Below are 20,759 nucleotides of genomic sequence, written 5' to 3' on the forward strand. Positions count from 1 at the left end.
ATTCTGCCATGTCTCCCTCAAATTCACCAGCTGGGTGTCACTTCATCGCTGGACTCACTGGTCCAATATGTGTGGGTGTATCGTTTCTAGTGATGGTGTGTTCAAATGTACACAGTCATATCTGGAACTCAGGGATGAAGAAGGAGTTGATGTACAGCACTTGGAGACAGAAGTGAGCATATATTTACAGATCATGTTTATACTGACAAGTAAATGAAGGCATGAGGCTTTAGTTGTCTGCATGTTGGTCCGGCTTTTTACTTCTTTGCATTTATGCTTCTGGACCAAACAAGCAAAATCCGTCAGTCCACAGTTCAGGTAAGTTGGCCTAAAAGCAGTGAAAGAGTCTTTAAGAGAAAATCTAATTATTTAGTTTGCTTTAAACCTGATGAAAACTTTGATAATTACTACATGCCATATGTTGTTTTTTAACATTAATTTTGCAGTCTGTTATAATGTGTAACATGCGTGTTCGGATTACAGAAGCAAAGTTTCATGCCATGCAGGTAAATCTCTAAGAGAAAGAGGGCAAGTGGAAATTATGGTGAGTAAAACTCAAAAGCTATATTATTGGATCATACGTAAAATATTTTGGCCTAACATTTAAGTCAAAATCCTTGAATACTTTAATATTATACAGAAATTATGCTATTATTAGTATTATTATTATTGATTCATTTATATATATATATATATATATATATATATATATATATATATATATATATATATATATATAAAAATTTTTATTTTTATTTTTTTTAGAAATTTTAGATGAGGGGAAAATAAATAAAACTACAGCCAGAGCGAGTGACACCACATCTCAACCAAACCAATGGCGTCAGGAGAGGTTTGTTAGCATCCAAATACTTGAATGCATTAACATGGTATAAACACAAGCAAATATAAGATTGCTTATGTTTAGAGAATTGTGTTAATTATTAAGTTGTGTTGAAATCACAATGTATTGATATTTTTTGTTTAACCATAAATTTACCTTCAGCTTATTCAACTTAATTTTGTTTAATTTTGCTGTGCACATTAATACTAAGAAAAACTTTAAGGTTTTACATACAATAATAAAAAAGTAACACATTATTTACCAGATCTTAAAATAAGATAAATACTGAAGATAAATAACAGAACACGACATATTACACTGTGACAATATTTATGGCAAGAATAAGGACTTTTTAAACCCTTACAGTCCTTACGAATATTACTTTCTTTTTCACACTTATCTATTGTTAGAAATGTTACAGAGTGAATGAAGACATCACAAACCTTTTACTGTTTCAGAGGCATCTGACAGCCACACTCCTGACCTCCATCCTGGCAGCAGTGCTTGGCTCGCTGCAGATCGGCTATCACACCGGTAATGTCAACGCTCCAGCCAAGGTGAGCAGGACTGTAAGAGTCCATGATGCTCTCTCAGTTTCTCACACCTTATCTCATAATTACAATCTAAAAATTCCAATTATGATAATAGAATAATTTTGTTCTTTTCTCCTAAATAAATCATTTTAACTGTTGAAGTGATTTTGTGAAGTACAAAAAGAATTTAAATTCTACCACAGATCTGCAATAAAGAATGAAAAATTTTCAAAAGCATCAGAGGCAGACTGTTCTAATCAAAGCAAAATATAAAACTCAGACACAGCATGACCCCAGACATCAGATAGTGGCTGCAAGGGGCCGTTTGATATTTCATAGTGAGTCTACAACCACATTTATCAGCAACACGAAGGGGAAGGCTGGACACTGGGCTGACTTTCAAACAAATATTACACAGCCTCGATAAAGCATTGAATAAAGTTTACAGTCCCCTGAAAGTCTCTGGTTCAGATCCAGACATGGCCTTTTTGGCTGGCAGGGTTTTGCTTTTTCACAGTTAGACTCCACTAAACTCCCAAAGTGAGACAGGTCCTCCGAGATTTAACCAACAATTTAACCTTCAATGGCCTTTTTTCCTTTTTTCTATTAAATTCCTTTAACAGAAGCCCAGTCTCTATTTGTGTGTGTAGCATTTAGTTATTTGCTGCTTGTCTCTCCTTCTCACTGATGTTAAGATCATTGAAGAGTTTTTCAACCACACCTGGAGAGCCAGAAACAACCAGTCAATGCCAGATCACAGCCTGACTCTGCTGTGGTCACTCTCTGTCAGTATCAAAGACTTTGGAGCTTTGCTGGGTTCACTGGGAGTCAAATTCCTGGCAGATTCTTATGGCAGGTACAGTACGAGAGGCAGAAATATGAACTGGATCTCAATCATTGTCTTTAATCTTTGTTTCTCTTCTACCTGCAGGCGTAACTCCATCCTGATAGTAAATGCTTTGTCTGTGGCTGGAGCAAGTATTATGTTTTCCTCCAAGGCCAGCGAGTCATTTGAGGTTCTCATCCTAGGACGCTTGGTGTTTGGTCTCTTCTGTGGTTTAGTGATGAGTCTTAACCCCCTCTACATCCAGGAAGTATCTCCCACCAGTCTGAGAGGTGCCTTTGCTACTCTCAACCAGGTGTCCTTCGCCTCTGGCATCCTGGTGGGAATGGTGAGGATGGTGCTGTCAACCCTCTGTTTTGATTGTTGTATTTGCATTCTGAAGACTTGATCTAGGTCAGAATACAACACACTTTCACATGTAGAGTTAGGAGAAGGTTGGAATAAATATTCTGTACATGATTAAATGGTGCAAAATAAATGGTTAAGGTTAGAAAAATATAAAAGGGTTTCCACTTTTCAGCTATTTATAGGTTATAACTCCCAACATGTAGTATGAATGCTACACTACAGCAACACAACACCCTATAGAAAGGTTGATTTGTCATAATTTACACTATTCACATTTATTTTTTTAAGTTTTGGAGATGTAAACTAACTGTTGGTGAAACAGAGTTTCTGTGTCTGCTGCAGGTGGTTGGTTTGGAAACAGTGTTGGGTACAGAGCGCTACTGGGCCTTGATGCTGTCCCTGTCTCTCATCCCAGCCCTGACCCAGTATCTGGTTCTGCCTTTCTGTCCTGAAAGCCCTCGTTACCTGCTCATTAACCGGGGAAAGGAAAGCCAAGCAGAAGTTGGTAGGTCCCACTCAAGTTCATAATTCATTTGTACATTTTCATGTTAAACTGGCTGTCTGGTATGTCACTCAGCAGCTGATTATAAGCAAAGATGCTAATTAGATCTAATTAGAGAATAATACTTTGTTCTGTATGTGCTAGTTGTAACTAGCTTTTAGGAATTAAAACATCAAAATACCTCTAATGCACTCTAATAAATCAGCCATGGTTGCATTACACTTTAACATTTCCTTAAAAGAAGATGTTGTTTTAATCCTGCAGCCCTGCAGAGGCTGAGACGCAGAGCAGACAAGGTGTTCACTGAGCTGGAAGAGATGAAAGAGGAGGCAGCACACAGTCAGAGCGGCGTCACTATCCATGATTTCTTCAAGAAACGCAGCTACAGGCAACCAATCATTATTGTCCTGGTCATCAACTTGGGAAGTCAGCTCTCTGGATTCAACGCGGTCAGTCACTGTTACCTGTTCTATGACACAACAAGCGAGGCTGAGTTCTCCACGTGGCTTGTTTACTTGGAATAAAAGAAAGCTTTGTAGTATTCTCTAAATTATTCATCCTGCACTTTCACTACTTGAGTTCCAACTCAGAAATGGAGGCAGTGTGTCAGTGAGATCCTAAAGAGCCCAGAAAGATGTCCCAGTAACCTACTAGGATGAGGGTAATTCCTCCCTTCTGCTTCCAGATTATAAATTATTCCACCCGAATGTTCCAAGCCAAGTTTGATGAGGCCAAGTATCTGACTCTGGGTGTGGGAGCTGTCAACGTCATTTTCACCCTGGTAGCGGTGAGCACAAAATTACTTCAAATTGGATCGATCGAGTTGATGTGTGAATTTAGAACAATGTAATATAAGGATAAGATATTAACCACCCCCACCCCCCCATATGCAGTTCTTCCTGATGGAGCGGGCAGGCAGGAGGAGGCTGCTGCTGACTGGTTTCATCTCCATAGCAGTGTGCAACTTAGTAATGACTGTAGTCGATTCTATCCTGGTAAGATAATTTTAGTCTGATTATCTTAATTTGTACTGAATAAAGTCTTGTACATTAAAAAATAAAAAAATAAAAATTATGCCAATTAGCTGCTGGGCTATCTCAGTTGCACATTTTTGCATTTGTCCTTATGTTCATTAATGTGCAATATTGCTCCGTTTCAAATAAATAAAATAAATTAAAAGAAAACAAAATTAAATAAAAAAAAGACATATCCAGCTTTTGAAAAACAGCTTTGTTTTGGGCCATTTAAAGGTGCACTGTGTAACAAAGCCAAAGGTGGGCTTCTATGTAATCACTTTGCTAAAATAACTAGGTTTTTATTCTCTTAGAATGATCTATTTATATCTATTTGCCATAAGTCCACAAATATGGCAGCTACTATATTTGTGATGCCATATTTCCTACGGTGTCTCTGGATGGACAAATAGCTTGGTGTGTGAAGCGAGAGTCCTCTGAGCTTTAAAACTGCAGCATCGGCTTTGTTTGATAGGTGCTACAGCACCGTTTGGATAGGTAAACTTTAAAAAGGTACTAAAAATAGTAACCTGTCGTGCAGTCACCGCTGCAAATGAGGCCATTGGATCCACTTACAAAGGTCTGGAAGAATTTTGGCCCCTGGCAGCCACCGTCCATTCAAGACTGCTTGGTATTTGAAGTAATTTCTATGGCCATCGTTACATACTGTACCTTCAAGACAAAGATAAATGCTAAAACACGTGCATGACTAAAGTATTAGTGCATAACATAGATTCCACTCTTGATTCCTCCAAGAATAACTTTCACACCCCCTGTACAGCACCTGGTTCCAGAACTGCGAAGCCTGCAGGTCCTGCTGGTTTTCTGCCTGATCTCAGCATACGAGTTAGGCCCCGGCCCCATCTCCTGGTTCATTGCAGCTGAGCTGTTTGACCAGCCGGGAAGACCCATTGCCATGGCCTTCACCAGCATGCTCAACTGGGGAGGGAAGTTTGTTCTGGCTCTCCTCTTTCCTCCATTACTGGTGCGTTTACATTATGGAAGCACATGCCTCATGACCAAGTTAGACTTGTGGGGAAACTTTAGAGGTGGATTTCAGGCTTTTGCAAGCTCACATGAGCCTTAGAGACATTGCTATTAAATGCAAGTTATAAATCTGTCCAAAGTATTGTATACAAGACATGTGTGCTTATGGTTGAACTGAAATAAATCTTGTACAGTTAATGTTTGATGAACATAAATCCTTGAAATCAGGCTGAGGTAATCTGAGTAACGAAATTAACGATTATCCAGGGAAACAGCCGCCATCTTGAAGCTAATAAGAGAAATAAATAAAACAAATTTTCTGTTTTTAATCCTTCTTCACATGTGTTTTTACAGCTGTTTTGATCTTGTGATTTAATGCCTTCATCTTAATAATATTCCTCTCTCTTTCTCTTTCTCTCATTCACTCAGAAAATCCTTGGTGCTTACATCTACCTTCTTTTTATGGTTGTGGCTCTGATCGCCTTCAGCTTCACTTGGATTTGCCTTCCGGAGACAAAAGGCCGGACGTTTGATGACATCGCTGAGGAGTTCAGAGGAGCAGAGGGCATCCCTTTGCACAACAACACCGGATTCAACACTTTCACCTGAAATGGGCCTCTCACTCCTGACTAGTTGTCTGGATCTGGACCAAAAACTGTCAACTATTAGTAGCATCCCAGGAATTTTTAATCTACTTTCTTTTTCTTTAGATTTTAATATTAATCATTTAGTTTTTAACGATGTAGGTGCACCAACCCATTAACCTTTCATGTTCTTTATTCTGCCTCATTTAATGTTTTCAACAAAAAACTTCTGATTTTCAGATTGAACTTTATCATGTTTATATGCTGTATATGTTATAGTTTTTGAGGCATTTGTTACCATTGTGTTTATATTTTGTGAAGAATTAGGTATAAAGAGTCTGGAGTGAGACAGTGGACATTCAACAGGGACGTAAATGCAACTCATTCTGTCTTTTTGTTCACACAGAAAACTGGATAAACCAGCAGATATAAAATGACTCGCTGTCCTGCCGAGCAGATGCTCCTGGAGACTTTTTGATTTTAATAAAGTCTTTAAGATTCTAGTGAATGAAACAAAACAATCATAACAAAATATTCTAAACTGACTGCTGTCATGTGAACATTTTTTTTTTTTTTTTTTATTCCTAGTTGATATTTTTGATTTTGATATTTTTACTGTTTTTGCCAGGTGATCAAACTTACAGTGAATTTAATACTATACCACATTTATAGCTGATTATACATTAAATTTGAATTTACATGTACCAGTAGATGTGAGCTGACGGTCCTCTCTGACCCCCACCAAACAATGTTCTCTTCAAAATGTGTTTCCTCCTATACAGACACAGCACTGCAAGTTATTACTGGTCTGTGAACTGTCACAAATCTCTGAGCTGTCTGTGAAAACCAACTACAGCTCTGAGGATTGAATATTCAATCCAGTGTGATTTCATGGGACCTACAAACTGCAGAGGGAGGGATCACCCTGAACTGGAACAAGCTGATATAGAGAATAAAAGGATGGGTTAGCGCTCTGACTTCTCTGTGATAAAGTATGAAAACAGTGCCATCTAGTGGACAAAAATATGCATAACAGGTTCCTTTTTTTTTTTTTTTAACTTGTCCTGTCCAGCATCATAGCAAGCAAAATGATAATCTGGTTGCTGTATCGTGCTGAACAAATTTGCTCTGCCAAGGGGAGGCCAATGGGTAAGGCTCCTCTTGATAATGTGATTAATTTATTTATTTATTTACTTTGAATCACGGAATCTATGTAATCTTGCTGGACCTGACCGGAGGGGACAGAAAAAGATGGAAAATAGCAAAAATAGAGCAAAAGGGAAAGAAGAAAGGAGACAAAAAGATCACAGACAGAAGGAAAACGACCCTACAATCCACACCATCACCAGACAACAAACTGTTACACCTGTACATGAACACACCAGGAAATTTCCTACAACTTTTACAAAAGCAGAAACACACACACAGAAAAAAAAAAAAAAAAAAAAAAAAAAACAGGGCTGCCAGTCATTAAGAGTTTTTAAATAATAACCAAATCAAATCAAAAAGACATAACAGCAACCAGATACTAACTCACAGGAAAAATACAATTTTTTTTTTTTTTTTTTTTTTCCCCTCTCCTCTCTTTCCTTCTTTAATAATTATCGCTTAATATTAAAAACCCACTAGACAACTCAGTGACTGTGTCAGCATGCAGAGCATGAGAAACAAGGAGTGATCAGTGATGAAGAGTGGTGAGTGAGATCATGCAAATGCAACCTCGCCTCCACGGAGGCCAGAGGCAGACCAAGGCCTGGGCCGGGCCCTCAGCAGCAGACCCGGAGCACCAACCCATGCCACCCCACCACAAAGACAACTCCAGCCCCACCCGAAGGGCGGCAGAGGAGAGCCCCAGCAAGAGCCCCCCACGGTCCCGGGGCACAGGTCCCAGTGGGCCAAGATCAGCAGCCGCCGGCCCCGCCAGGGACCGGCCCACCCAGGGCAGCCCAAGCGAAGGGCCCAGGACCCCGGGAGACCAGAGGCGGCCGCCCCACCCCCCAAAGGCAGAGGGCCCGCAACATGCCTAGGAGGACCAGGCCCCCCCAGACAGCCACCCGGCGTAGGCCAGCACACACCCCGATGTTCCAACCCTCCCACCATGCCCCGTGGGGGACACCCCAGGCGGACCAGCGGACAGCGGGCCCCAACCCCCCTAGAGCCAGCAGCCCATCAGCGCAGCCATCCCGGGACCCGGCCCCAGGGCAACCCCCCCCCCCCCCCGATGCAAATCCATCAGCATTCTGTGTAGCTAAAACTCCAACAAGTTACATTTGAAGGTTTCTTTACCTAAGAGAACAAACATACTAATGTAAAGAAATATGGAAAGCTGCAGGCTCATGGAGGGAGGTGAAGGTTGGTTGGTCATGTTTGGGTTGTTGCTTTGGAGAATGTTTTTTTCACAAAAATAAAAATATTGCTAATGATTTTTATGTTTGGTTGCTGTGTGTAATATTTTTGTTGGGTTGTATGTTATTGTCCAGCAGGGTGGAAATCACAGATATCCACAGAACAAGTCACACCAACTGTAGATTGTACAAAGTGCCAAGCAAATAATTTATCGTTTGCAGTATGTTAGCTATCCATATGCTATTCAGAACCATCTTAGCCATGTCATTATTTATCCATAGGTTTTATTTCCAGAGCAAATCTGTATTTACTGATAATAAGCCAGTCTGCAGTGCAGTGTAGATAATATATGACTAATGAGAGGTTTTATAACTACATGATTTATTTAAGAAAGTTAGCAAAGATGGTCGTATTCTTACTTTTTCTTAACTATTTCATGCTACTTTCAAACATAATTACATTTTTCTTAATTTTATCTTCTTTTCTACATTTTATTCCTTAGTCCGTGCATATCTGGTGGGTTTTGTAGTTTTTCAGTGGGTTAGGACCACAGCAAGTTACCAAGCTGTTTCCTAATAAATGTTTATCAACATATTAAGATATAATAAACCATCCTGATGAAGCAATACATTAAAATCCTAAAATCTGTTGCTGGCCATGTAAGCAGATATTTTGATTATGTTTTGATTTTAGAAACAGTTATAGGTGCTGCTAACTAATTTAATTTAATCTGAAAAAAGCCATTGAAGTGTTTGATAAAAAATTAATTCCCACCTGAAACCTTTTCACTTAAGATGATCAAAGACAAAGAAAATCAAACACAGTCCAGCTATAACTTGAATAAAGGTAAAGTACAAATATTTACCTCCAGCAGGTGGAGACAGACCTCAGCAAACTTCCACAGACCTCTTAAACCGCTTCCTGAGAGCTTCCTGTTTGTTGCTATAAAAGAAGGATGTAGAGACCTCTATGAATTTTCCTGCAGTCAGAACATTGTATAAGTGATGCTATCTTAACTACTCAGTGTCTTTAACATGATATTTATGGTCTGCATGCTTTGTTTGTTTCATCTACCTGGAAATAATGGTAAAAAAACACACCAATATTCAGGAGAAAGACAATGCAAGGTTAAAAAATTTTAATTTAAAATTTTATCTTTTTCTTCACAGGTGCTTCTGATACCAAGGTCGACCAAACTCCTCCATTCATTTTAAAGAAAGCTAGTGAAGCTATGAACAGTGAGATTAAATGTTCACATAGCATACCAAGTTATGATGTAATTCTGTGGTACAAACAAGACAAACACAGAGCTCTAAAGCTCCTGGGATATCTGAACGTGGAGTTTAAAAACAAGGAAGACGATGTGAAAGAGAAAATCAGCTTTGATGGAGATGGCCGTAAACAGTCAAGCCTCACTATTTCTGATCTTGAGCTGAACGACAGTGCTGTGTATTTCTGTGCTGCCAGTCGACACAGTGCTGCAAATCCCCTAAAAGTCAGTGCAAAAACCTTCATTTATCTGTTTCTCTCTCTCTCTCTCTCTCTCTCTCTCTCTCTCTCTCTCTCTCTCTCTCTCTCTCTCACACACACACACACACACACACGAACACATAAGATTTATCAGGCTGCTGAACACCTGCTGCCAACCAAACACTCAACCAACACTTTATCAACAATTCTGACTTCCTATGACACATGTTTTATTTAAAAGAAACTTTGTGTTATTATGAAGAAATTTAGTTTAAATTTGTCAAAAAAAAAAAAAATCTGATCTGACCATGCAGGGCTCCAGACTAACTTTTATTACCGGGAGCACAGTGGCCCCTGACTTGAATTTTTAGGAGCGCAAGCAGAAAATTTAGGGGCACACACTGAAATCGCCTTGCATGGCAAATATTCACATTTCCTCTCATTTTCACTGTATTAGTGATAAATATTTAAACAATAAATTCAGAAATTACAATGTTTACAATTCACATTTTTTGGGAACCAGTGAAGTTGGAGGAGAATAGGGGTGATGTGGTCAGTCGATTTGGTGCTGGAGATAAACCATTATCACTGATAACAAGAATAAACTGAAGGAACAGAAGACCACAGAATGATTTTAACCTCTAGAATGGCATTAACTGCTTGGTCAGAGTCCATCTGTGGTTAATTATTTAGAAAGACATACAGCTGATAAAGCTAATAGATGATTTTCATAGGCAGACTATGAAGACTGGCCAGGGTTAAAACAAAGCTGAACAATGGTCATATACAGCCAAAGTGGAAGTGGAGTGGCTTTAGGACAGTTCTGGGAATGTCATTGGGTGATCCCATCATATACCTGAATCCACAGAAATCTACCTGAAAATAGACCAGTAGCCCCCACCCATCTATCAGAGCTGGAAGATCTGCTAAGATGAATGGCATAAAATCTATTGATTAAAACAAGCTAAATTTATCATTTTATACCTAAAGAGACACAAATACAGCTTTGAGAAGCGAGTAACAGGTTGGGATATTTACTGTTTGTCTTATATCAGTATTTACTTTTCAGACATTTGTGGGAAAAACAGTAGATTAAATGATTTCTAAATTTATAAAATATTACAAAAAACAAAAAAACAAAAACGCAACAGAATACAATAAATCATCAAGGAGTTCACAAGAATTTCTGAACTGAACATGTTTTCCTTGCCCACAGAGACACACCAAAGCAAATCATGTTGTTCATGCCCATAATTTTTATTTTTATTTTTTTTACTTTTTTAGTCCTTTCTGATAAAGTGAGAGAGAAGATGTCACACCTCTCATCTCCCCAGACTGATTTTAACTGTGTTTAACACTTCTCCATGGGACAGAAAAAGAAAACTCCTCTAAATATGTTAAACATGATCTTGATTTCCATAATGCATCTCTTTCATCTGCCAGTGAATGAGTCAACTTCTTTATTGTTCTGCTGCATGTCTCTGCTCATCAGTATTTTTCATGGGTGTATTGCAGCTCAGAGACCCTTGCATCTGTCTTTTCTTCGGTCATTAGATGGCAGCATCAGACCTTTATGTTAAGAGGAGGATCCTCTATGACACCACCTACCTAAGGATTAAATGTCTTCACCAATGCTGTTTGAGGACTGACGCTCAGAAAGAAGCTGGAAATATGAAGTATAACTGCTGATGCATGAAGGGAAATATTAAACTTTATCAGCCCAAACAATCTGGCCTTGAATTATTTAATGCAACCAAAGATTTAAACAACAGAAAATGATCTTTTTTCTTTGCATTGCTTTCACCAACATTCTGGTTTCAGGTAATAACCTTAAAAGTAAATTATACATTTCTGCTGAATTCTCAGCTGATTTTCTGTCTTTAAAAATAATCTGTTATTGCACTTTCTGAAATTACTTATGATAATTATCTTTGATTGTTTTTTAACAGGTTCTTCTCTCAGTGACAAAGTCCGACAGAAACCAGCAGAAATGTATAAAACACTTGAAGGAAATGCCAAGATTAATTGTTCCCATAATGATGATAGTTACAACCAAATTCTCTGGTACAAGCAAACAAAAACAGACCTACAGCTCCTTGGATACTGTTATGCAGGCTCTGGAAGCATAGAGAAAGGGGTAAATGTGAACATCAAAGGAGCTGCAAATAAAGGCGACACCTGCACATTAACGATTGAAGGACTCGATCTGAGCAGCAGTGCAGTTTACTTCTGTGCTGCTAGTTTACACAGTGCTGCATGTCTCTGCTCCTCAATACAAAAACCTCATCAGTATTTCCCATGTGTGTTTTACAGCTCAGAGAACCTTTCATTTGTGTTATCTTCTGTCATTAGATGGCAGCATCAGACCTTTATGTGAAGAGGAGGATCCTCTATGACGCCACCCATCTAAGGATCACGTCTGTTCATCATTGCTGATTGAGGACTGACTCAGAAAGAAGTTGGAAATGATTAAACTCCTTGTGCAATAAGTGAAAATATTGAATTATTCTGATTCTATTCTAACTTTTCTGATTATTTTTAATACATTAAAACTTTTAGAGAGCAGAAAATGATCATCTTTTTTCTTTGCATTGCTTTTAACATCCTGATGGTTTCAGGTAATAATCTTAAAATAGTTTAAACAGCTTTTCAATTTTTAAAATAAAAAAGAAACAACTGTTATTTATCTTTCTAAAATAACAGATAATGATACTTTTCGTTCAACAGGTGCTTCATACAGTGACAAAATCCAACAGGAACCAGCAGAAATGTGCAAAACAACTAAAGAAGATGCCACAATTACCTGCTCACATCATATTGATAACTACAACCGAATTTTCTGGTACAAGCAAACAAACAGAGACCTGCAGCTCCTTGGATACTTGTATGCAGGCGGTGGAGTTTCAGAGAAAGGGGTAAATGTGAAGATCGAAGGAGCTGCAAAAAAAGGCGACACCTGCTCATTAACGATTGAAGGACTCAATCTGAGCAGCAGTGCAGTTTACTTCTGTGCTGCTAGTTTACACAGTGCAACATATCACAGCTCCTCAATACAAAAACCCCTCTGTCATACACACACACACACACACACACACACACACACACACACACACACACACACACACACACACACACACACACACACACGCACACACATTTTTCTTATCTTTGTGTTACAGCTCACAAAAGCCAGTGTTAGTCTTTGTTGTGATAATCAGGAAATGGAATGGGAGCTTCTTATTGCAGAGGAATTACTTTAACCTTTCCTCATAAATAGTTCCTAGCAATTTATAATGTAAAACAGATAAGCAGGGCCAAGGGAATGGTTGTTAACTGAGCTTACATCATCTTAAAAATATTTCACCACCTTAATCAGAGTCCATGAGTGGTAAATTCAGCTAACTGGACATTATTTGGAAAGATATGCAGCTGATAATACACCTCATGGCAAAATCTTACTTATCCTACATAAACAAAAACATTTTAAATATAAATTCTGAATTCAAGCACCACACAGACCTGTCATTCATTCAGTGGTGGAAAACCACACACCTGTAAGAGAGGGAGGGTCAACCCAAAACCATCTCTCAACTGTGAAACATGGTGGTGGCAGCATCATGCTACGGGGTTATTTTCAGCCGCAGGAGACTGGTAAGGGGTGATACAAAGCTGAACAATGACTATATATAGCCCAAAATAGAAATGGAGAGGCTTTAGGACTGCTCTGAGAACGTCATTGAGTGATCCTATTAGAACCCTGAGCCCAGAGACGTCTTCTTGAAAATGGATGCCCACCAGTAGCCCCCTTTGATGATTTCAATATGTCAGAGCTTGAGGATTTCGTAAGATGAACTGTATAAAAAATTGAAGACAAAAAAAAATTTATACCAAATACAGCATTGAAAAGGAATTAACAGGTCTGGATATTTACTGATTGTCAACATCATATTTCAATATTCCCTCATAGGAAATTTTTGGAAAAAGTTAAGCACCCTAATCTCTTTCTAAATGTATATAATTATACTAAAATACCTCAACAAGGCACAAGAAATATATATCCCCAAAAGAAATGAAAAATTTCATAAAAGACAGAATTTTCTCATCCACAGGGGGAGACAAATAGAAGCAAATGTAGAGGAAACAAACATTGTTCACGCCCCTAAAAAACTGTCCCCAACTTACAATGTGAAAGCTAAGACGTTACATCTCTCATCTCCTCAGACTGATTTAACACCAGAGAACAGAAAAAAAGAAAACTCCTTCAAATATGTTAAACAGGATGTTCCTGGTTTTCATATTATATCTCCTTCACCTGCCAGTGAATAATGGTGAGTACATGAAGAAAAAAAAGACACAACACAATTAGTAATTTTATGCAATGAAAAAGAAAACCAACATCACACGTGCTTTCTTTTATTTCCCCACAGGTGACTCTAACAACTACAATGTCCTCCAAACACCTCCTTTCATCATCAAGAAACCTGATGAATCTGTTCTCAATGAGATCCAATGTTCACACAGTATATCTAGTTTTCAGAACATCCTTTGGTACAAACAAGACAAACACGGAGCTCTTAAGTACCTTGGAAATCTGAATGTGCAGTTCCCTAATATAGAGGAGAATGTGAAAGACAAGATCAGCTTTGATGGAGATGGCAGATCACATTCAACCCTAAATATTTCTACAGTTTCAGTAGGTGACAGCGCGGCGTATTTCTGCGCTGCCAGTCAGCACAGTGCAGCAGACTTTCCTGAAGTCAATACAAAAACTCTGCAAGCGGATAAAGATCTGAACACCTGCCTCTGACTGTGTTAGTGACTGTTAGTCCTAGACTTTATATTTAATTCTTGGCAGAGCAGAACATAAATCCACCAAACTTACAAACTGCATCATAAAATATAAATTTTACACATGTTTTGCTTAACATTTTTTTATTTCTACAAATATTTTCTGCTGATTCAGGCATATTCTCCATTTTTAGCTTTAACATAACAAACCTGTAGGGGGACCATTATGCTTTGATTTCTACTTCATGTGGAAGTGAATTGTTTCATGTTCTATGTTGAATAATCTCAGCTGATGGTTATTGATTCTAAGAAATAAACAATGAAACCTGAAGCTACAATGTTCAGTAAATTTCAACAAGTGTGCAGTAACTTTTCCTGTTATACACAGGTCTGATGGATGGAAGGAAGTCACCCAGTCCTCTGTACTGTGGAAATTTCAGTGTGAAAATGCAACGATGGACTGAAAACCTACCAAGGGTGGTCTCTATTACCATATGTAGTGGTACAGACAGTTGTCAGTTGTTGACAGTTGTTTTCTTCTTCTGTCTTGTTCTGTTTTCTTCTGTCATTAGATGTCAGCATCAGACCTTTATGTTAAGAGGAGGATCCTCTATGACACCACCTACCTAAGGATTAAATGTCTTCACCAATGCTGTTTGAGGACTGACGCTCAGAAAGAAGCTTTAAATATGAAGTATAACTGCTGATGCATGAAGGGAAAAATTAAACTTTATCAGCCCAAACAATCTGGCCTTGAATTATTTAATGCAACCAAAGATTTAAAGAACAGAAAATGATCTTTTTACTTTGCATTGCTTTCACCAACATTCTGGTTTCAGGTAATAACCTTAAAAGTAATTTATACATTTCTGCTGAATTCTCAGCTGATTTTCTGTCTTTAAAAATAATCTGTTATTGCACTTTCTGGAATTACTTATGATAATTATCTTTTATTGTTTTTCAACAGGTTCTTCTCTCAGTGACAAAGTCCGACAGGAACCAGCAGAAATGTATAAAACACTTGAAGGAAATGCCAAGATTAATTGTTTCCATAATGATGATAGCTACGACCAAATTCTCTGGTACAAGCAAACAAAAACAGACCTACAGCTCCTTGGATACTGTTATGGAGGCTCTGGAAGCATAGAGAAAGGGGTAAATGTGAACATCAAAGGAGCTGCAAATAAAGGCGACACCTGCACATTAACGATTGAAGGACTCGATCTGAGCAGCAGTGCAGTTTACTTCTGTGCTGCTAGATTACACAGTGCTGCATGTCTCTGCTCCTCAATACAAAAACCTCATCAGTATTTCCCATGTGTGTTTTACAGCTCAGAGAACCTTTCATGTGACTTATCTTCTGTCATTAGATGGCAGCACCTCACCTTTATGTAAAGAGGAGGATCCTCTATGACACCACCCATCTAAGGATCACGTCTGTTCATCATTGCTGTTAGAGGACCGACTCAGAAAGAAGTTGGAAATGATTAAACTCCTTGTGCAATAAGTGAAAATATTGAATTATACTGATTCTATTCTATCTTTTCTGATTATTTTTAATACATTAAAACTTTTAGAGAGCAGAAAATGATCATCTTTTTTCTTTGCATTGCTTTTAACATCCTGATGGTTTCAGGTAATAATCTTAAAATAGTTTAAACAGCTTTTCAATTTTTAAAATGAAAAAGAAACAACTGTTATTTATCTTTCTAAAATAACAGATAATGATACTTTTCTTTCAACAGGTGCTTCATACAGTGACGAAATCCAACAGGAACCAGCAGAAATGTGGAAAACAGTTAAAGAAGATGCCACAATTACCTGCTCACATCATATTGATAACTACAACCGAATTTCCTAGTACAAGCAAACAAACAGAGACCTGCAGCTCCTTGGATACTTGTATGCAGGCGGTGGAGTTTCAGAGAAAGGGGTAAATGTGAAGATCGAAGGAGCTGCAAAAAAAGGCGACACCTGCTCATTAACGATTGAAGGACTCAATCTGAGCAGCAGTGCAGTTTACTTCTGTGCTGCTAGTTTACACAGTGCAACATATCACAGCTCCTCAATACAAAAACCTCCCTGTCTCACACACACACACACACACACACACATTTTTCTTATCTTTGTGTTACAGCTCACAACCTTTTCACCTGCACAAAAGCCAATGTTAGTCTTTGTTGTGATAACAATCAGGAAATGGAATGGGAGCTTCTTATTGCAGAGGAATTACTTGAACCTTTCCTCATAAATAGTTCCTAGCAATTTATAATGTAAAACAGATAAGTAGGGCCAAGGGAATGGTTGTTAACTGAGCTTACATCATCTTAAAAATATTTCACCACCTTAATCAGAGTCCATGAGTGGTAAATTCAGCTAACTGGACATTATTTGGAAAGACATGCAGCTGATAATACACCTCATGGCAAAATCTTACTTATCCTAGATAAACAAAAACATTTTAAATATAAATTCTGAATTCAAGCACCACACAGACCTGTCATTCATTCAATGGTGGAAAACCATACGCCTGTAAGAGAGGGAGGGTCAGCCCAGTACCATCTCTCAACTGTGAAACATGGTGGTGGCAGCATCATGCTACGGGGTTATTTTCAGCAGCAGGAGACTGGTAAGGGGTGATACAAAGCTGAACAATGACTATATATAGCCCAAAATAGAAATGGAGAGGCTTTAGGACTGCTCTGAGAACGTCATTGAGTGATCCTTTTAGAACCCTGAGCCCAGAGACATCTTCTTGAAAATGGATGCCCACCAGTAGTCCCCTTTGATGATTTCAATATGTCAGAGCTTGAGGATTTTGTAAGATGAATTGTATAAAAAACTGAAGAAAAAAAAAATAGATCATTTTATACCAAATACAGCATTGAAAAGGAATTAACAGATCTGGGTATTTACTGATTGTTAACATCATATTTCAATATTCCCTCATAGGACATTTTTGGAAAAAGTTAAGCCCCCTAATCTCTTTCTAAATGTATATAATAATACTAAAATACCTCAACAAGGCACAAGAAATATATATCCCAAAAAGAAACTAAAAATTTCTTGAAAAACAGAATTTTCTCATCCACAGGGGGAGACATCCATCCATCCATCCATCCATTATCTTGACCGCTTATTCCATTTCGGGTCGCGGGTGAGCTGGAGCCTATCCCAGCATTTTAACAGGTGAGAGGCAGGGTACACCCTGAACAGGTCACCAGTCTGTCGCAGCCACAGGGGGAGACAAATAGAAGCAAATCTAGAGGAAACAAACATTGTTCACGCCCCTAAAAACTCTCCCCAACTTATAATGTGAAAGCTAAGACGGTACATCTCTCATCTCCTCAGACTGATTTAACACCAGAGGACAGAAAAAAAGAAAACTCCTCCAAATATGTTAAACAGGATGTTCCTGGTTTTCATATTATATCTCTTTCACCTGCCAGTGAATAATGGTGAGTACATCAAGAAAAAAAAGACACAACACAATTAGTAATTTTATGCATTGAAAAAGAAAACCAACATCACACGTGCTTTCTTTTATTTCCCCACAGGTGACTCTAACAACTACAATGTCCTCCAAACACCTCCTTTCATCATCAAGAAACCTGATGAATCTGTTCTCAATGAGATCCAATGTTCACACAGTATATCTAGTTTTCAGAACATCCTTTGGTACAAACAAGACAAACACGGAGCTCTTAAGTACCTTGGATATATGAATTTGCAGTTCCCTAATATAGAGGAGAATGTGAAAGACAAGATCAGCTTTGATGGAGATGGCAGATCACATTCAACCCTAAATATTTCTACAGTTTCAGTAGGTGACAGCGCGGCGTATTTCTGCGCTACCAGTCAGCACAGTGCAGCAGACTTTCCTGAAGTCAATACAAAAACTCTGCAAGTGGATAAAGATCTGAACACCTGCCTCTGACTGTGTTAGTGTCTGTTAGTCCTAGACTTTATATTTAATTCTTGGCAGAGCACAACATAAATCCACCAAACTTACAAACTGCATCATAAAATATAAATTTTACACATGTTTTGCTTAACATTTTTTATTTCTACAAATATTTTCTGCTGATTCAGACATATTCTCCATTTTTAGCTTTAACATAACAAACCTGTAGGGGGACCATTATGCTTTGATTTCTACTTCATGTGGAAGTGAATTGTTTCATGTTCTATGTTGAATAATCTCAGCTGATGGTTATTGATTCTAAGAAATAAACAATGAAACCTGAAGCTACAATGTTCAGTAAATTTCAACAAGTGTGCCGTAACTTTTCCTGTTATACACAGGTCTGATGGATGGGAGGAAGACACCCAGTCCTCTGTACTGTGGAAATTTCAGTGTGAAAATGCAACGATGGACTGCAAACCTACCAAGGGTGGTCTCTATTACAGATGTACTGGTACAGACAGTTTTCAGTTGTTGACAGTTGTTTTCTTCTTCTGTCTTGTTCTGTTTTCTTCTGTCATTAGATGTCAGCATCAGACCTTTATGTTAAGAGGAGGATCCTCTATGACACCACCTACCTAAGGATTAAATGTCTTCACCAATGCTGTTTGAGGACTGACGCTCAGAAAGAAGCTGGAAATATGAAGTATAGCTGCTGATGCATGAAGGGAAATATTAAACTTTATCAGCCCAAACAATCTGGCCTTGAATTATTTAATGCAACCAAAGATTTAAAGAACAGAAAATGATCTTTTTTCTTTGCATTGCTTTCACCAACATTCTGGTTTCAGGTAATAACCTTAAAAGTAATTTATACATTTCTGCTGAATTCTCAGCTGATTTTCTGTCTTTAAAAATAATCTGTTATTGCACTTTCTGAAATTACTTATGATAATTATCTTTGATTGTTTTTCAACAGGTTCTTCTCTCAGTGACAAAATCCGACAGAAACCAGCAGAAATGTATAAAACACTTGAAGGAAAAGCCAAGATTAATTGTTCCCATAATGATGGTACAAGCAAACAAAAACAGACCTACAGCTCCTTGGATACTGTTATGTAGGCTCTGGAAGCATAGAGAAAGGGGTAAATGTGAACATCAAAGGAGCTGCAAATAAAGGCGACACCTGCACATTAACGATTGAAGGACTCGATCTGAGCAGCAGTGCAGTTTACTTCTGTGCTGCTAGATTACACAGTGCTGCATGTCTCTGCTCCTCAATACAAAAACCTCATCAGTATTTCCCATGTGTGTTTTACAGCTCAGAGAACCTTTCATGTGACTTATCTTCTGTCATTAGATGGCAGCACCTCACCTTTATGTAAAGAGGAGGATCCTCTATGACACCACCCATCTAAGGATCACGTCTGTTCATCATTGCTGATTGAGGACCGACTCAGAAAGAAGTTGGAAATGATTAAACTCCTTGTGCAATAAGTGAAAATATTGAATTATACTGATTCTATTCTATCTTTTCTGATTATTTTTAATACATTAAAACTTTTAGAGAGCAGAAAATGATCATCTTTTTTCTTTGCATTGCTTTTAACATCCTGATGGTTTCAGGTAATAATCTTAAAATAGTTTAAACAGCTTTTCAATTTTTAAAATGAAAAAGAAACAACTGTTATTTATCTTTCTAAAATAACAGATAATGATACTTTTCTTTCAACAGGTGCTTCATACAGTGACAAAATCCAACAGGAACCAGCAGAAATGTGGAAAACAGTTAAAGAAGATGCCACAATTACCTGCTCACATCATATTGATAACTACAACCGAATTTCCTAGTACAAGCAAACAAACAGAGACCTGCAGCTCCTTGGATACTTGTATGCAGGCGGTGGAGTTTCAGAGAAAGGGGTAAATGTGAAGATCGAAGGAGCTGCAAAAAAAGGCGACACCTGCTCATTAACGATTGAAGGACTCAATCTGAGCAGCAGTGCAGTTTACTTCTGTGCTGCTAGTTTACACAGTGCAACATATCACAGCTCCTCAATACAAAAACCTCCCTGTCTCACACACACACACACACACACATTTGTCTTATCTTTGTGTTACAGCTCACAACCTTTTCACCTGCACAAAAGCCAATGTTAGTCTTTGTTGTGATAACAATCAGGAAATGGAATGGGAGCTTCTTATTGCAGAGGAATTACTTGAACCTTTCCTCATAAATAGTTCCTAGCAATTTATAATGTAAAACAGATAAGTAGGGCCAAGGGAATGGTTGTTAACTGAGCTTACATCATCTTAAAAATATTTCACCACCTTAATCAGAGTCCATGAGTGGTAAATTCAGCTAACTGGACATTATTTGGAAAGGCATGCAGCTGATAATACACCTCATGGCAAAACCTTACTTATCCTAGATAAATAAAAACATTTTAAATATAAATTCTGAATTCAAGCACCACACAGACCTGTCATTCATTCAATGGTGGAAAATCACACACCTGTAAGAGAGGGAGGGTCAGCCCAGTACCATCTCTCAACTGTGAAACATGGTGGTGGCAGCATCATGCTACGGGGTTATTTT

General features: G+C 38.2%; 1 protein-coding gene and 1 long non-coding RNA gene across 2 annotated transcripts; both read left to right on the top strand.

Annotated features, from left to right (window-relative positions):
• Window positions 1-464: 464 nt before the first annotated feature.
• LOC121631638 (solute carrier family 2, facilitated glucose transporter member 1) lies at window positions 465-6,044 on the top strand. Its single transcript, XM_041972643.1, has 10 exons — window positions 465-506; window positions 1,300-1,398; window positions 2,070-2,230; window positions 2,306-2,546; window positions 2,909-3,071; window positions 3,333-3,517; window positions 3,754-3,855; window positions 3,962-4,063; window positions 4,863-5,066; window positions 5,498-6,044. The coding sequence occupies exons 1-10, from the start codon at window positions 465-467 to the stop codon at window positions 5,675-5,677; spliced, it is 1,479 nt and encodes a 492-aa protein (XP_041828577.1). The 3' UTR covers window positions 5,678-6,044.
• Window positions 6,045-17,606: 11,562 nt separating this feature from the next.
• LOC121631720 lies at window positions 17,607-19,444 on the top strand. The gene is made up of 4 exons (XR_006008783.1): window positions 17,607-17,714; window positions 17,814-18,197; window positions 18,562-19,011; window positions 19,140-19,444. It is a non-coding gene; the product is annotated as an uncharacterized LOC121631720 (long non-coding RNA).
• Window positions 19,445-20,759: the final 1,315 nt, after the last annotated feature.

This window comes from Melanotaenia boesemani, chromosome 20 (assembly GCF_017639745.1).
Source record: "Melanotaenia boesemani isolate fMelBoe1 chromosome 20, fMelBoe1.pri, whole genome shotgun sequence".
In the NCBI taxonomy this organism is placed as follows: Eukaryota; Metazoa; Chordata; class Actinopteri; order Atheriniformes; family Melanotaeniidae; genus Melanotaenia; species Melanotaenia boesemani.